Source organism: Eretmochelys imbricata, chromosome 1 (assembly GCF_965152235.1).
Source record: "Eretmochelys imbricata isolate rEreImb1 chromosome 1, rEreImb1.hap1, whole genome shotgun sequence".
Classification (NCBI taxonomy): Eukaryota; Metazoa; Chordata; order Testudines; family Cheloniidae; genus Eretmochelys; species Eretmochelys imbricata.
The window spans coordinates 16,863,324-16,879,498 of NC_135572.1; the positions used below are offsets into that span (position 1 = coordinate 16,863,324).

General features: G+C 45.2%; 1 protein-coding gene across 2 annotated transcripts in view; it reads left to right on the forward strand.

The window, feature by feature from the left end:
• Positions 1 to 268: 268 nt before the first annotated feature.
• Positions 269 to 16,175, forward strand: part of ACER3 (alkaline ceramidase 3) — a 77,110-nt gene continuing 61,203 nt past the window's right edge. The window contains exon 1 of one of the 2 annotated variants that reach the window (XM_077807039.1): positions 269 to 413. In XM_077807039.1, the coding sequence (XP_077663165.1) occupies positions 311 to 413 (103 nt within the window). In that variant the 5' untranslated portion in view covers positions 269 to 310. Of the gene's footprint in view, positions 414 to 9,359; positions 9,376 to 16,175 lie in introns of those variants that run through there. The other variant, XM_077807046.1, reaches the window with a different exon arrangement.

Consider the following 16,175-nt stretch of genomic DNA (forward strand, 5'->3'; position numbering starts at 1 on the left):
CGCCCCCCAGTCCCTAAACCTCCGCTTCTGGCAGCCCCCCAAACCTCTGCTTCTGCCAGCGCCCCGCCCCCCAAACCGCGCTGCCGCCCACGAACCGGCGCCGGCGGGTCACAGTCGCTGCTCCCCGACTGGCGCGGACGCCCTGCAGGCCGCAGCCGGTCGCCCTGGCAACGAGCGGGGCGGGCTCTGGGCCCCGCGGCCCCGCCCGGGCCCGGCCTGTGGGCGGAGCCACCTCCCGCCTCCGCTTCGGGCCGCGCCGCGCAGTGAGCGTCCGGGCCCGGCCGCGGTCGCACGCAGGCAGCGCTGCGCCATGGCTCCCGCCGCCGACAGGGCCGGCTACTGGGGCGCGCCCACCTCCACCCTGGAGTGGTGCGAGGAGAACTACGCCGTGTCCTCCTACGTCGCCGAGTTCTGTGAGTGCCGGCGGGCCTGGGCCGGTGCAGGCCCACCCAGGGCCCTGCCTCCCTTCCCGCCGAGCCGGGCTGCCCGCTCCCCGCCATGCCCGGGGGTGGCTTCCTCCCTCCTCCTGCATGTGGGCCAGGAGCCCGGGTGGGAAGGGGGAGACGGGCCCGGCAGCCCCTTGCCCCCCAGCTCCCCGCTGTAAGGGGAGAAGCTGGCGGCCCCTGCCCCCGAACTCGTGGCCCCGGCCTCGGGGCTGGTGTAAACGGATCACCTGTTATGCCAGTGATGCGTCCCGGCTGCTCTCGGCAGGAGCTAGTGGAAGCTGGGCCCCAGAGTCGCTAATTCGAAGAGGAGTGAGTTCAGCCGAGTCCTCTGCTCTGCGTTGTGCAGGAGGCCAGATTCGACGTGCACCAGGGTCCCTTCTGGCACTCTCATCTCTGCCTGTGGGGATAGCCTTGGGGTGCTGCCGGAGCGGGAGATGAGATGAGGGGGGCAACAGGCTGTTGGCTATGGACATTGGGATGGCTTGGGGCCTTAAAGATACGAAGAAGGGAGATTCTTAATAAAAAAAATCACACATATAGGCCATACCCTAGGCTTGGAAGGGTTAGAGTTTTATCAGTAAATGTTGGTAAATGTCAGTTTCACCATACACAGGTTAAAAAAAAAATCTCCATCTGTGATGACTGAAATACACCAATAGGTAAAGTAGGAAAAATGCTGCTTCGAGAGGTATTAGAGTTTGATTTAAGGATATTTGCTTTGTATGTTTTGACAGGTGGTGTTGGCAATTTGTGTTTTAAGGGTTATAAAATTTTATTTTTTTAAAACTTAATGTCTGCTGTCATTAAGTAATTATTATCTGACCCCCCCCCCCCCGTCTGACCTTCCCATCATTTTCTGCAACTGTGAAAATTTAAATAGATAAGAATTTTGAAAATGCTTGATATTTGTTGACTTATATAGATAAATCAAATTCCTGTAAGCCTAGCCATGAGTTTGCATAGCTCTTAAACAGAGTGAGGCACATTCCCTGTCCTTTCCAAGGGAGGTAGGAAGAAGTGTCAGTCTAAGATGGACAAAGCAAAGTGCAGTTGTTCAGAAAAGGCACTTGAGGAAGAATATATTAATACATGCAGGACTTATTAATCAAGCTGATCTTATTTTTTAGGGTCTGAAGGTGGGACAGCAAGCTGTCAGGCTTTGTGCCTAGGGGTGGCCTTGGATCACAGAGATGCTCACTTTGTATTCATGGCACTGCAGATTGTGCTATGAAAAATACTGATTTTTGACTTTTATCTCCGCTCCCCCCCATAATTAAGTATTTTTGTGTCATTTTTAAGGGTGATGGTGGTCATAGTGCATACATGCTGCTGTATGGTAGGGTCCCTATGCTGCAAAGGTTTATGTGTGGGCTTAAAGTTAAGGGCTCTTGTTTGCAGGATTAGCCTAGGAGAGCAGGATCAAACAAAACAGCTCCCTCCCCCAGAGTGTTTGGAACCTTGTATTAGAAAAAATCATAGCTGAGAATAGTTTAGATGCTTCACAGATTAGGTTAAATAAAAGTGTTTTGATTTCAAAAGTGTTTTGAATGAGTGGGAGCAAGTTTGGCATCCATTTTTGGAAGGTTTTAGGCATACAGGAGGGTGATGGCAGATGATAGTGGGTTTTCTTTTGTCACAAACATTGGAGTGGGTGAAGAAGACACAGGGAATGGTCATGAGAGGCTCTTTTGTAGAGAGGGCCACGGGAAGGCATGTAGAAGTAGAAGAGCAGCAGTGTAGACAAGGCAGAGTTATAGAGATATTAGAAAAACAAAGTCAGTATTAGAGGTGGGGCTGGTAGTGCTGCCTGTTGTTAAGGTTGCCTGAAGCTTTCCATTGTAAGACCTTGCTTTCATTTGTTTATAATTTTTTGCCAAACTTTAACCATTTATAGATCTAAGGATGAAAAAGCGTAGTGACTAGCAAGATATACATTTGTATGGATTGAAAGGCTATAAAATGAGTAAGTTGGGACATAACGTGTTAGCCCACACTAGTAGGCGCTAGATATGGAGAGGAATAAAATAATTTTAGAGATGTAAAGAACAGCAGAATTTGATGAAGGGGACATAAATCTACACAGATTTGAAGGGTATAAACCCCGAGAAGGAAGGAAGATTATTTAGCATGGCAAAAGGGGAATATAACTAGGAGTACTGGGATAAAATTTAAAAAGAGAAAATTTAGACTGAACATCTGTATGTTCAGTGAATAATCTCTCTAGGGAAGTGGAGGAGGCCCCAATACTTTACAAATGTAAAATTAGGTTTTACTAGTGTCTAATCCATGTACGTTATGGAGTAATCTTCCATTATTGTTGAGACAGACCAGGGTGAGCCAGTGGGTTTCCATCTCTACATCCTATGAGTAAGCGGAGGAAGAAAGAGAAGACAAAGATGACATCATGGTAGTGGAGAGTGTTCTGAATGTGAGGGTCAGAGGAAAGATAAAGCTCAGTTTTAGAGGATATGAATCAACTAGAGTTGTAATTTAAATCAGTGCAAATGGATTAACAACCTGTCTTTCATAAAAGAACCATGGGATCTTTCATGACCTTTGTTTTATAGCTCTTCTGAAGTCCCCTATTTGTATCTAATTATTTTGGATCTTTAAATTGTTGTCATTTGATATCTAGTGAATTTAAAAAATGAATTTGAAGTATTTTTGCATTCTGTATGTGTCCCTGACAGTCTTTGTGATTTTTAATATCACATCCTATTTGAAACTCATATGTACATGGTAAGCATACTGTAAAATAAATTTTTTTGGTATTCCTTGCAGTGATACCAGGTATATTAAAAAAACAAAACAACCTTAGACCAACATGCAAATGCATTAACAATTACATAGCAGTATAAAACACATCGGTGCTTGTTTTTAGAATTATGTTGTTTATGGAGGAGAAAAAAGTTTGTGTTATGAGCAGTATGTTCTTGGGTAACAAACCAACAATTTCTCATTAGGTAGAAAGGCATAGGACTTCTTCAGTAAACCTGCATGTGTCTAGGTAGAGGTATGCCCATTTTTGTAGTAGATTGTAAAAGCAGGATGTCCCGTGTGTTACAAGCAGTGGAGAGCCGCTCACTACAATGACAATATTTCTTACTTTTTGCATCCAGTTTTTATTCCAAATAATTTATAATAAGCCATTGGATATTTGAAACTTGCAGGACACTGTCAGGGTTAAGCCATGTGTTCTTTTCACATTAAAAACTGTGTTATCTGGCCCTGTACCAACTGGAAAGCTCTATAAACCGGCATTTCTAATCTTCATAGAATGTCTGGTTTATAGTCTGGTTGGTGCAGGGCCGGCAGGCTCCGTGCGTGGCTCCCCAGAAGCAGCGACATGTGCCTGCTGCTTCTAGGGGGAGGAACGGCCACGAGGGGTTCGGAGTGCGGGGGAGGGGTGCAGGTTTGGGGCTCGCAGGGGTGTGTGGGGCGTGGACTTTGGGAGTGAGTTTGGGTGCGGGAGGGAGTGCGGGGTGCTGGATCCGCCGGGCACTCACCTCGGGCGGCTCCCCGCAAGCAGCGACCAGACCCTGTGGCCCATAGGAGGAGGCGTGGCAAGGCGGCTCTGCGTGCTGCCCCTGCCTGGAACCGCGGCCAATGGGGCTGCAGGGGCGACACCTGCGGACGGGGGAAGCTTGTGCAGAGTTGCCTGGTGTGCCTCCGCCTAGAGTCCGCAGGCATTGGTTGCCGCTTGCGGGGAGCCGCCTGAGGTGAGCACCCCCTGTCCCACATCCAAACTCCCTCCCAGAGCGCCCCACACCCTAACCCGTAGCCCTGCACACCCCACCTCCCAAACTCCTGCACTCTTTCTTAACTAGCATTTTTCACTTACCAGCACTTCCCATTTCCCCAACATGCTGGATAAAAAAGCTTTTACTGTCCTTATCTTGGGGCATGTCTACACTACAGCTGTGGTGCTGTAGTGCTATAACAGAGGTTTCCTGTGTTGCCAAAAAAGCCCTTCTTCCTTCAGTCTAGCCGTGTCTGCCACGAAGGTTAGGTTGACCTAACTGTGGCTCTCGGGGTATTTTTCACAGGCTTGAGCAACATAGCAGCGTTGATCTAATTTTTAAGTGTGAACCAGCCTTACTAAAACACTGTAAGAGCCAAAAACATAGGCTTGTTTTGCAACTCAAGTCATTGTGCCACTTTGCAAATGTTTTTGATATGCTAATTTCAGTACAAACTGAGACATTGTGCTCATGTGCTAGTCCGGAAGCCTACGTGTATTTCTTTCCTATTCATTTTCTAAATGAGTAGTAAATGATGGCAGCTGATCAAATTTATGTATTCAGAGATGTGAATGTGAGGTCATGTAGTATACACTGTTTCTTTTATTAAATAATTCCATTGCTCCTCAATACCCCTAAAAGCCAACAATTCAAAGCCAAAGGTTCCTGTCTGGGACTTTTTTGGTGTTCACAATTCCGAAAATAAAATTTCCCTTCTGTCTTCCTTTATCCACTTACCTGACTGAATTTTCCACAGCTCTTTCTCCAACATCTTCCAACTCCCTGAGTCTCCTCCTCCATGTCTGCATTCTGTGGCAAAGCTTGTTGGATTGTCGATACCAACAGGAAATAAAATCTTCAGATTTTTTAATTTCATTTAAATAGATGCCAAATGCTCCCGCCCTCTCCTCCCCCTGAGAAAAAAGAAACAAAGGTCTTGAAAGGCAAATACTTTTTAAAAACTTGAAGCTAAAGTGACCTTTATCTCTAACTGTATTTTATTCCCTTTGTTGGCTAATTTGCATGCATACTAGTTTGTTCTTTAGGGTTGGTCAAGAGTGCAGTGCTGCTGGCACTTGTTTGTGTGTGAGAGGACAACACAATACTGAAGCACTTGTTTTGAACCAACCCGTTCCAGCCCCCAGTGCTCAGCATACTGAATTGTGCAAACTCTGTAAACTTTGTAAATAAACCAAAACAACAAACAACCCCCCCCCACCTCTAAAATATTGGGTCTGTCATTCAACCTTAAGTGCTGCTGTTGTGCGTGAGTCATCTCCTTATTTCTAATTAAAGATGATGGATAGAGACAAGGGTACTTCACGTCAGTTGAACCCATGTGATGTTTACATCACCATGTCCCCTGTTTCTGGTTCAAGTATCAGCTTGACAAGCCGTGTTCCCTCTCTGTCATCCACTAATATGAACGTAACAAGGGTTTGTCTTAGAACGTGATATGTATTTAGCAATTATGTTGTAAAAACGGAAACTTGCCCATATTTAAATTAATATTTTAAGTTAAAAGAAATTGTCCATGATGCCGCTGGGGGTCAGGACCCACCTCTTGTCAAATCAGAAGTCATGTTTTGGATATTCTCTAAATGTATTGGTTAATAAGTAATACTGAAATAAGGATAGAAGAGACTTGCAAATCTGAGAAGGGATCAAGATACAGACATAGTTTAATAATAATGTATTACTCAGAGAGAAAGCAAGCTTGGGCAAAATTTCAGATGGCTAAAAATCACCACAGAGCTTTGATTTGAAAACAGATAATTGATTGTATAACGGTTCAAGATGCACCATTTCCCTCAGTTGAGGTTCTCTTTGCTTCTGATCAACGGCTATCACAAGAAGAGGCATGCCAATGTCACAATCATGCTTATTTAGCATGCAAACAGCATTTAGAAACATAGTATTTGCCATGTTCGTTCAGACTAGTGGTCCGCCTGTTGTAGATAGAGGTCTGTTTTGGATGCTTCAGGGAAAGGTGTAAGGGTTCTTGTTATAGTCAATCATGGAATGAACAATCTATCTCAAGGAGAAATTTCTTCCTAGCCATTGGTTGTTAGTAGGTGGCTTATGTCCTAATGCACAAGGGTATGTATTTGTATTTGTATATAGACTTTCGTTATCCTGTCCCATGTTACTCTGGATATTCTCATTTTTCATGTGAATGTCGACTCCTTCTCTAAATCCCACTAACTCTACTACCCAATCCTACTGCTCTCTTGGCCTCTGATCTCGTTGGTACAGCATTTCTATATCATACTTAAGAAAAAAAAATCCTGTGTCAGTTTCAGACCTGTTTCTTTTCTCTTTTGCTGAATGCCCCTTTGTATTCTGAGTGGGTAAGTTGGAACACTCAATTCATCTTCACTGCGGCATCTGTTTTCACATATTTCTATCATATCACCTTCTATTTGTTGTCTTTATAAACTAAACTCTGTCTTTTCAATCTCTCTCCATATCTCTAATCACTTTTGTTGTCTGTTTAAGATACCTTCTGTTTCTGCTCTTTTGAGTTGAGGTAGCCAGAACTGTGCGCACGGCTCAAGGTGAGGGCATGCCATCCATTTATGTAATGGCACTGCCATGTTTTCAGTAATTTTTTTCATCTCAGTCTTTACTAAGTGGCAAAAAACTGTATTAACACTGAGTCGAGGTTGCCTGGTGATAGTGTGTGTCCTTCTGGAACATAGAGTTCAGCAAAAAAAACCTTCTGAAAACCAGAAAATAGAGAGGGGGGGGCATACTACGCCCACGGGCTGCATCTGGCCTGCCAGCCGTATTAATCGGGGGTCTGGGGCTTGCCCTGCTCTAGTGCTCTAGCTGGGGAGCAGGGTCAGGGGCCGCTTCGCGCAGCTCCCGGAAGCAACAGCATGTCCCCCCTCTGGCTTCTACACGCTGGGGCAGCCAGGGGGCTCTGCTCCGCATGCTGCCCCTGTCCCAAGCGCTACCCCTACAGCTCCCATTGGTCGGGAACCGCAGCCAATGGGAGCTGCAGGGGCGGCGCGTGTGGACAGGGCAGTGCACAGCAGAGCTGCCTGGCCACACCTCCGTATAAGAGCTGGAGCAGGGACATGCCGCTGCTTCCGGGAGCTGCTTGAGGTAAGCACCGCTTGGAGACTGCATCCCTGAGCTACCCCCCAGTGCCCCAACCCCCTGTCTCAGCCCTGATTCCCTCGCACCCTCCGAACCCCTTGGTCCCAGCCCTACCCCAGAGCCCACACGCACAGCCGGAGCCCTCACACCCCCGCACCTCCCCAGCTGAGAGTCCCTTCCCGCACCCTGAACTCCTCATATTTGGCCCCACCCTGGAGTCCGCACCCTCAGCCAGAGCCCTCCCAACCCCAATTTCGTGACCGTCGCTCGCCATACAATTTCCATACCCAGATGTGGCCCTCAGGCCAAAAAGTTTGCCCACCCCTGAAAGTTGAGTAAAGTTAAGTAAACCCATTCTCAGCTTCTCACCCCATGTTAGTGTTCTTGATGCATGCTCCAAGCATGCCTGTTCTAAGGTCTCCACTCAAAGAGGTAGAGTTTCCTCAGGTTCTGGATCACATGTGGGTAGGGAGATGGGCTCAGACACGCCCAGAAAGGCAAACCCCCTGAATGTGGCTTGCATGAGGAGGAACAGGGATGGAGTCAGACCCTCATAGACGGGCAGAGGCCCCCAGTCCTGGTGAACACACCTTGGGGGGCAGGGAGTGGGGCTCAGACACCCCGAGAGGGGCAGTGACCCCAGATCCCAGCTTGAATAACGGGTAGGAAGTGGGGCTCAATCCCGCAGATAGGCAAGCACCCTCCAGAATCTACCTTATGTGAGGGAGGGCAGGAAAGGGTCAGGGGTCACATTCCTGTAGGCGGGTTGGGCACACAGACATGGGAGGAGAATGTGGGGCTGACAGGCGCCCCTGCCTCTATTCTCTCCATCCCCAATCACTCACCCCCATATCCCCTTTCCAGTATCCAACCCTTCCTTAGTATATATCCTAGTCCATTTCCTCTCCCCATCACCTGCCCCAACCCCTCCCCCACTCTTCCACCCCAATCACTCTTCCAGAGAGCACTTGCTCGTAGAAGTTAATTTTCTTTAAAAAAAAAAAAAAATAGTCGCAGCATCTTCTGAATAGTCTACCGTACTCAGATTACATTTCCCTAGAATAAGATTCCCTCTTTGATACAGGCACACTGGAGCAACATGTCCACATATTTGGCTCAGATTTCTACCCTGGGTTGAATTTAAACTCTGTGCCTGATGTGAAGCTCAGATTTGTTGTTGTGACACTTCATCGGCGCAACCCATGTCTTGTGACAAAGGGTAGATCTACTGTACAATACACTACCCACTTGCCCATGTCAGTTGAATCCAGCTTGCGGAGCTATAAAATTGCAGTGTGGGCATTCAGGCTTGGTATGGAGTCCAGGCTTTGGGGCTCGGGCTGGAGCCCGGGCTCTAGGACCTTCTCCCCTCCTGAACATCAACAGTGCAATTTTATAGCCATTCGAGCCCTAGTCAGTTGACATGGGCCAGCTGTGGGTAGTTTATTGCACTGTAGATGTCGTTTTCCAACTAGTTAGCCTTACACTACGCATTTGCAGTAAGAAATAGCTTTAGTGTATCATGTCTTAACACATGAGGCTTCTGATATTCCAAACAGAAGCAAAATCTTTTACAAATACCTTTGCCCAAAGTTCTGCATGGTGTCTTGCACTCTGTTGGGGTCACCCGCTAGCATTGGACATCCTGATGCAATTATCTGAGTCTTTGTTTGATCTCTATATGTGAGCAACAAAAGGTTGCTAGAATCACTCAACTGTAAGAAATGCTGTATCTCAGGAAATGGCCCCAAATTTGGATCACTAACAGAATCCTGCATAAGGGACACCAAATTTTAAGGCAATCCAAGTAACTGTAGATTTTAGAGCATTTAGAAGAGTGGAGCATTAAACAGACATCTGGTCTTAACTTTAACTTATTTTACCCTAACGCTTTGTTTGCCTTTTTCAGTTCTACTTCACATGGAGAAGATGTGGTTACAGCTATCCACGATTATGCCTGGTCTCTTTCTGAGTGGTTAAAGTTAATATAGAACTGACCAACATGTATGAGTAGTTGAAATTATTTGTCCAATTTGCATTACTTTGCCTATGTTAACAGTGAATTGTGGGGGAGCAAAGAAGAGGTAATGTAGTTACAGCAGTAAGCTAAGAAACTGCTCTTCATTTCCTCATGGTCTTTTCTAGTTTTGATTTTAATAATTTTGTCATTGACAGATGTTGCCCCTTTATTGTTCATTCTCTTTTCTAGGTCACAAATGAATATGTTAAACACCAGCCTTAGCACAAAACATTTTGGCACTCCACTGTTAAACTTTTGCGTAGTTGACGGACAACTATTTAGTCCTTCTCTTTTTGTCTCTGGTCCCTTTCTAATTCATGAAAAAAGAAAAGGAGTACTTGTGGCACCTTAGAGACTAACCAATTTATTTGAGCATGAGCTTTCGTGAACTACAGCTCACGATGAAGTGAGCTGTAGCTCACGAAAGCTCATGCTCAAATAAATTGGTTAGTCTCTAAGGTGCCACAAGTACTCCTTTTCTTTTTGTGAATACAGACTAACACGGCTGTTACTCTGAAACCTTTCTAATTCATGACACAACTTGACAACTTAGTTGCTTAACCTCTTTTGAAGGACTGTGTCAAAGGCTTTTTGAAGGTCCAAATATATTGAACAATCAGTTTTCATCTGTCTGCCGTTACTGGCATGCCAAAGGGGGTTTAACAAGTGATCTGAACATATGCCATTTGTGTTTACCTTTTAATATTTGTGTAGTTAATCAGTGGCAATAAAATACTTTAATGCTACTTAAAGCACCAAATTACATCACGTTCAGTACTTCAAATTCAACATTCATATGGCTGGCATTTGGGCAACTGCCACTCCAAATGTTAAATCATATAAATGCCACTGTTCTAATTCTGTTGTCTGAAAACTTCCAACGCCCACAGACTTATGAATGGAATGATATGAATTTGCACCTTCAGAAAGTATTAAAGAATTTTACACTTATGCAAAATGAGTGAAGTTAAAGGAACACTGCTGACTTAATAACACGCCTGTATAATTCTTTATCTTCTATAGTTGCAGGTAATACCTATAATTACTGTTACTGAAAGACACACAAATGTCTTCAGTTTGTTTTTTGTGCCTTTGACAGTGTTGTCTATACTGTCTGTTTCCCCTGGTTGTATGAGTCTTTCACACAGCAAAAGAGAAGATGTGATTGAGTCCAAAATATTGACAGTGGAACTCTGGGAGGTGTAATGCCTGAAATTACTTCTAACTTTCTCTCTCTTTTTTTTTAAATAAGAGATTTCTAACTGATGGTGTCTCTTATCCGTGTATACTACATGTGGCAGACATCGTGTTTTGGTTTTTTATTAAGCAGTTCTCCTGGTTATAATTCCATAAAAGTCATGCCTCTTTATGTGTATGTCCACATAGTCAAACTTGATGTCCAAGAGTGTGTATACACTGTATGTGTACGCTACAAGCATGACAACAGCACAGCTGTAGTGCTGCAGCTAAGCCTGTGTAATGTAGACACTTGCTACAGTGACAGGAGGCTTTTCCATTGTTGTGATAAGTCTATCTCCTCGAGAAACAGTAGCTAGACCAATGGAATAATTATTCTGTCAACCTAGCTCTGTCTACGGTGGGGGTTAGGTTGACCTAACTACGTTACACAGAGTGCAAAATTTTTCACAGCACGGAGCAATGTAGGCAGACCTAAGGTTTAGTTGCAGAGCAATCTTGCAAAAGGGTCTCTGAGCATGGATCCTTGCATCTGAATGGAGTGCCACTGATTTTGGTGGCCTGCATGCAGGTAGATTATGCTGAGTCCCTCTGGAGTCATAGGAGTCCATTCACATGTAAGGTTTTTTTTATATAGTGACAAAGCTCTGTCCTTGCCTCCATGGGTCCCGCGTTTCCTGGTGGATTTCGCTAGACTCAGAGGCTCACTGTGACCCTCTTTCTCTTTCTCCCTAGAGACAAGGGTCACAGTCTACGGAGCCATTTTCATCATAAGCCAGCGAGGGAGGTGAGGAGAAGTTATCCTTCCTTGCACAGTCTCTGTTGTCTCCCAGTCTCAGTGATTGATCAGGGGGCAAAGTTGTGGTAGCTGACCTTTTAGAAACATGATATGTACAATTCCCTGGGCTACTTCCCCCACAGCAGCCCTCAATTCCTCAAGCTCCACTTCACCCTTACCTCAGGGCCTCCTTCCTTGTGCCTGATCTGGTGTGTACTACTTAAGTCTCTCCCACAGCTCCTGACATGCACACCCACCTGACTAACTGGGAGGCTTTTAACTAGTTTCAGCCAGCCCCTGATTGGCTTCAGGTGTCCCAATCAACCTACCATTCTCCCTGCCTTCTGGAAAGTTCTTAATTGGCCCCAGGTGTCTTAATTGACCTGGAGCAGCTGCCATTTCACTTATCCTGGTACCGGGGATTTGTTTAGCCTGGAGCTAATATAATCTATCTCCCACTACTTTTCTATAGCCATCTGGCCTTGCTTCGTCACTCTCTCTCTCTCTCTCTATATATATATATATAAAATTATGTGTGTATAAATGAAGATAAGAGAGACAGACCGACCCCCTCCATGGGATTGGGGGCCTCAGGAGTATGTGCCTTTTGTGTTAGCTCAGAATCCATCAGTTTGTTTAGGGGGTCTTAACAGATTTCAATATGATACACTAAATATTATCAACACTTGAGAAATTAATTCCTTATTGGCAAATGGGAATCTTTTCCAGGAGGGTGTGGGTATCAGTGCTGTTAACTTCTGTAGAATCATTGCTTTCTTCTTCTTCATGCTCTGGTCCTCAGGTCCATTACAGTGGGTACTTGTGCCTGCTGGGTGGGAGGAACTAGACCTGTCAGTCACTGGCAGCTGAGGAATGCTTCTCCTTCTGAAGTTCCCTCCGTTTGTTTCTGTCTCCACACCGTGGCCATTGGCTCCCCCCGCCCTACTTGTTGCAGAGCTTTTTGGAGAGAAATTTTTAGACTGGCAGTTCTGTTTTAAAAATGTGTAATCCCCAGCTTTGTGCCAGGGCAGTCTTTGATTTTTTGGGGAGACCATCCCCCCAGCTCTCCTTCCCCTTCTGAGGCATTTGCAGCGGCTGGTGCCCCTGCAGGCTTCAGCAAGCAAGCAAGGCTGGGAAAAGCCACAGGCGAAAAGCAGGGTGTATGATCCCCAGCAGGAGAGGAGCCAGGCAGGACTGGGAAGAGTACTGGCTCCAGGGCAAGCAGCCTTTCTCCCCTATCTTCATGAGGAAAATGAAGCTCGAAGAGCAGCGAACCAGATGAAAGATCATTCCTGAGTCCATACAGCCAGTGCCAATTGCCACACTATTGACCATGGAATTCAGCTGCCTCCTCCCCCTCTACTTCCCTCTGGGTAGCGGGTGGAGGATACCAGACGCAGCACTGATGATGTCAATGCCGGCAAGTGTTTTGTACAGTTCTCAACGTTAAATATTTTCTTAGTGCATCAGCCTCATTCAAACCCCATGAGGTCATAGACCACAGCCTTGGAACCTCATTCTGCTCCCTGCCATGCTATCCAGATTAAACCCCTACAGAAAGTGTTGTCCTTTCCTATCTATTAGAGTAGGCCTCCTGACGGCTACTATCCTAATCAAGCAAGGGCTTTTTTATTTGAAGTTGTGAGCTTTCTCTGATGAGACCCAGTATTGGACTTCTACTCTGGACCAGTAGTCTGCACAACTGTCATAGCATTCATTCCCTAAATTAATTCAAGAAATATTCCTCCTTCAGTTAAGCTTCAGTCCAGTTCTCAAGAGCATTGACATTCTCAGGGTAGAGTAGTCATGTCTCCTATATTGAGATCTGCTAGACAGCCATTAGCTCACCAAATTCTGCATAGTGGTCATCTGATCTTAGAGAATGCCATTTCCTTTCTTTTGGTAGAAGTAGTCTCCAACTTTAGTGTCCAGGGGAAGATGGAAGAGAGGTATATGTATAATCTAACTCATTTTTGATGTCCAAGTTTAAAGAGTGATCCTGTCTCCCACCCTGGAGGCACACTACAGTGGGATTTTCATAGCAATGAATCTGTGCACATTAACACAAAGAAGAACAGGAAAATGTATCTGTACTTACCTGAAAACTTCCTTTCTTAGAGTAATATGGTCCCACCCTAGAGACAAATGGATCATCCAGAATAGAAATGAAAATTGGCATCCAAGGATATGGGTTTGCCATTAGATGGATTTTTTACAATCCTCTGCAGTTGGAGAGGTTGTTCCTCAAAGAATATTTACCACAATCTGTAGTAAGTGGATTTGAATTATCCTGGCAATGGAAGTTGTCTGAACTGAAAGGAACCTCAGGAGGTGGGATATTCCCCTGCTGCCAGTGACTGACTGGTCTGGTTCTCCTCCTAAGCTGCAAGCAGACTGAAGTACCAGTTGGAACAGATCTCTGGCCCTTATTATTCAAAGAAAGGACATGTTGGGGAAAGCACAGGTAAAATTTTCCTCGTTATTCTAAAAAGATAACTTCAGTATGAAATCTAGTAAATTTGTTAACAATGAATTAAAAGTAGTTCCAGGTAACTTGCCTCTGAGTCTTCCTCCCAGTTGTTGTCACTCTTACAATGGCATTTAATTTTTCCCCCCTCTGCTCTTGTGGGAATGTCCCATGTAAGTAATAGGGGAAGTGACTGTACACAAAGTGTAGCCAAATGCACAAAGTAAACAGTCTGGAAAAATAGAGATGCAACATTTTTTATTTCTCTGATCTTTCAGTTATAGCAGTCTTAATTATAGCTTAATTAATAATTAAAATAATAATTTTTAATTATTAAAAAAAAAAGTTGACCGTGTCCTTTTGTTTGTGGCCTGTGTTACTACAAAGCTGACCTTCCAACCTGGTGCCATGTAATGCTGTTTTCCTGCATCTGCAGGCAGCTCCAGTGCCTCTGCTGTTCCTCATGGCTTTCTTCAGGAACAGCAGAGTGAAAACCAAATCAGTTTTGCCTGTTTTTATGCTTCCTCTTCAGAACTGGTAGGCAACAGTAAAAAGGTCAATTTAATTCTGTTGCTGTGAGGGAAAGCAGCAGAGGCAGACATGAAAGTAACTAAATTGTGCATTATAAGTAGTACACTCTCTGGTTCCTTTCCACTGCATGGTGTCTGGCTGTGGGGTATGTGGTAGCACAACTATTTTTTTGCTAGTTTTCTTGAGCCTTAGTGTAGTAGATGTTGTTGGTAAATTTTTCAGGCTCTGATTTTTGTTCCTTTAAGACCTCTCTGAATCCATACTTTCCTCTCTATCCCCATCACTGACAGATGTGTCCACACCAAGTTAATCTCTTACCTTTAATGTTGCAACCTTCTCTGTCTTCCCAGCTGTTCTCACTCTAGGTGTAGAAGAAGCTGAACAGCTGTTACTCCTCTCCGAAAAACATTCCTATCCCATCATTCACCTTCTGCCCCATCTTCGACTCTTGTGATTCTTCTTGCCTTTCATGTCAGATTTATATTTCTTGTTCTCACCTTCAGAGTCATATATAATTTAACCCGTCTACATCTCTGCTTTCATTGTCCAGCTAGCACACCCACTGTATACACTTGTCTCAAGTCTTTCTGAAAACGTCCTTTATGTTCTTCTCATGGTCATCTTCACACCCCCTTCTGTGCCACCCTTCATGCTTGGAACACCATTGTCCACGTGCGCCCACTGTCAACCCTTTTCTTCTGTCAGATCCTCCCTTTAAACTCAGTTCTTCCATGAAGCTTACCAACAACCCGCCAGCTATCATGATTATGTACTATACTATGCTCTAGTTATAATAAAAAAAACTATACCACTTGCAGTTTAATCTTTCAGTATATGGTATCACTTACTTTTTATGGTTTAAATTGTGGCACAGACCTAAGTCTTCCTCTCTTCTGTTGCAGAAAGTCCACTTACAGTGTTCAGTAAATATCTGTACACTTCTGTACTATGGATGTTGCGCAGGGAGGGAGCACCATCCAGCTCCACTCCTGGCCCTTGCTCCAAGCTCTACGTCTAGGGTGCCAGTTGCCAGCCTTGACCCCTGGCCTCGGCTCCACTCCCGGCCCCAGCCTCGGCGCCTTTACTCCTGTCTGCGGCTCTGCTCCTGGCCCTGGGATGGGGGCGCGGACAGGAGTAAGCGGGGCCACGAGGTAAAAAGTTTGGGGGCCACTGGGTTGGGGATACCTAGTCATGTTCAAAGGTAGCTGGAAAGAAATTGGGAGACTGAAGAAAGAGTGAGAATATAGAGGAGGTGGTTGGAAGTTGATAGTGGAAGAGAAGCCATAATGTCCAAGTCCAGTGTGGGAGAGAGATGTATAGCTGAAAGTTGTTGCTGAATGTTATCCTGTTACTTTGAAGAGGTTCTGAAGAGTTCTGGCAGGGCTGAGTGCGAACTTGGAGAGAAATGACTGCAGAAAAGAACTGCTGGGGTGGTAAGTGCAGGAGACAGAGAGAAGAAGCAGAATAGTTTCCCAAGGAAGACTGGGGAGAGTAAGGAAGGCAGTAGTGAAGGAAATCTGTATGGTCCTAGGATTTTCTCTAAAGGCAGTCGAGCAAAGGAAGAAGTGAATGCAAGTAGTAAGTCAAGGTTGGGTTGTTGGGCAAGGCAGGGAATCAAATGAGGCAAAATACTGGAGGTGTGTGTGGGATGGAGCAGGTTAAGTACTGCAAAGGAGTCAGATTTTGGTGTTCTGGAGGTCATAGAAGGATTATGTGATTGAGCAGAAGGCAGGGAGTAAGTGAGTAAAATTAACCGATAAAGTGGTGATCAGAGCAAGAGAATTCAGAGATTGGAACTGGAACAAGGACAGTACTCGAATACAACATCAAGAGAGTGACTAAGGCCTTTCCAACATGAAGAAGCTGCTCCACGAAAGGTGTGAATGTTAAC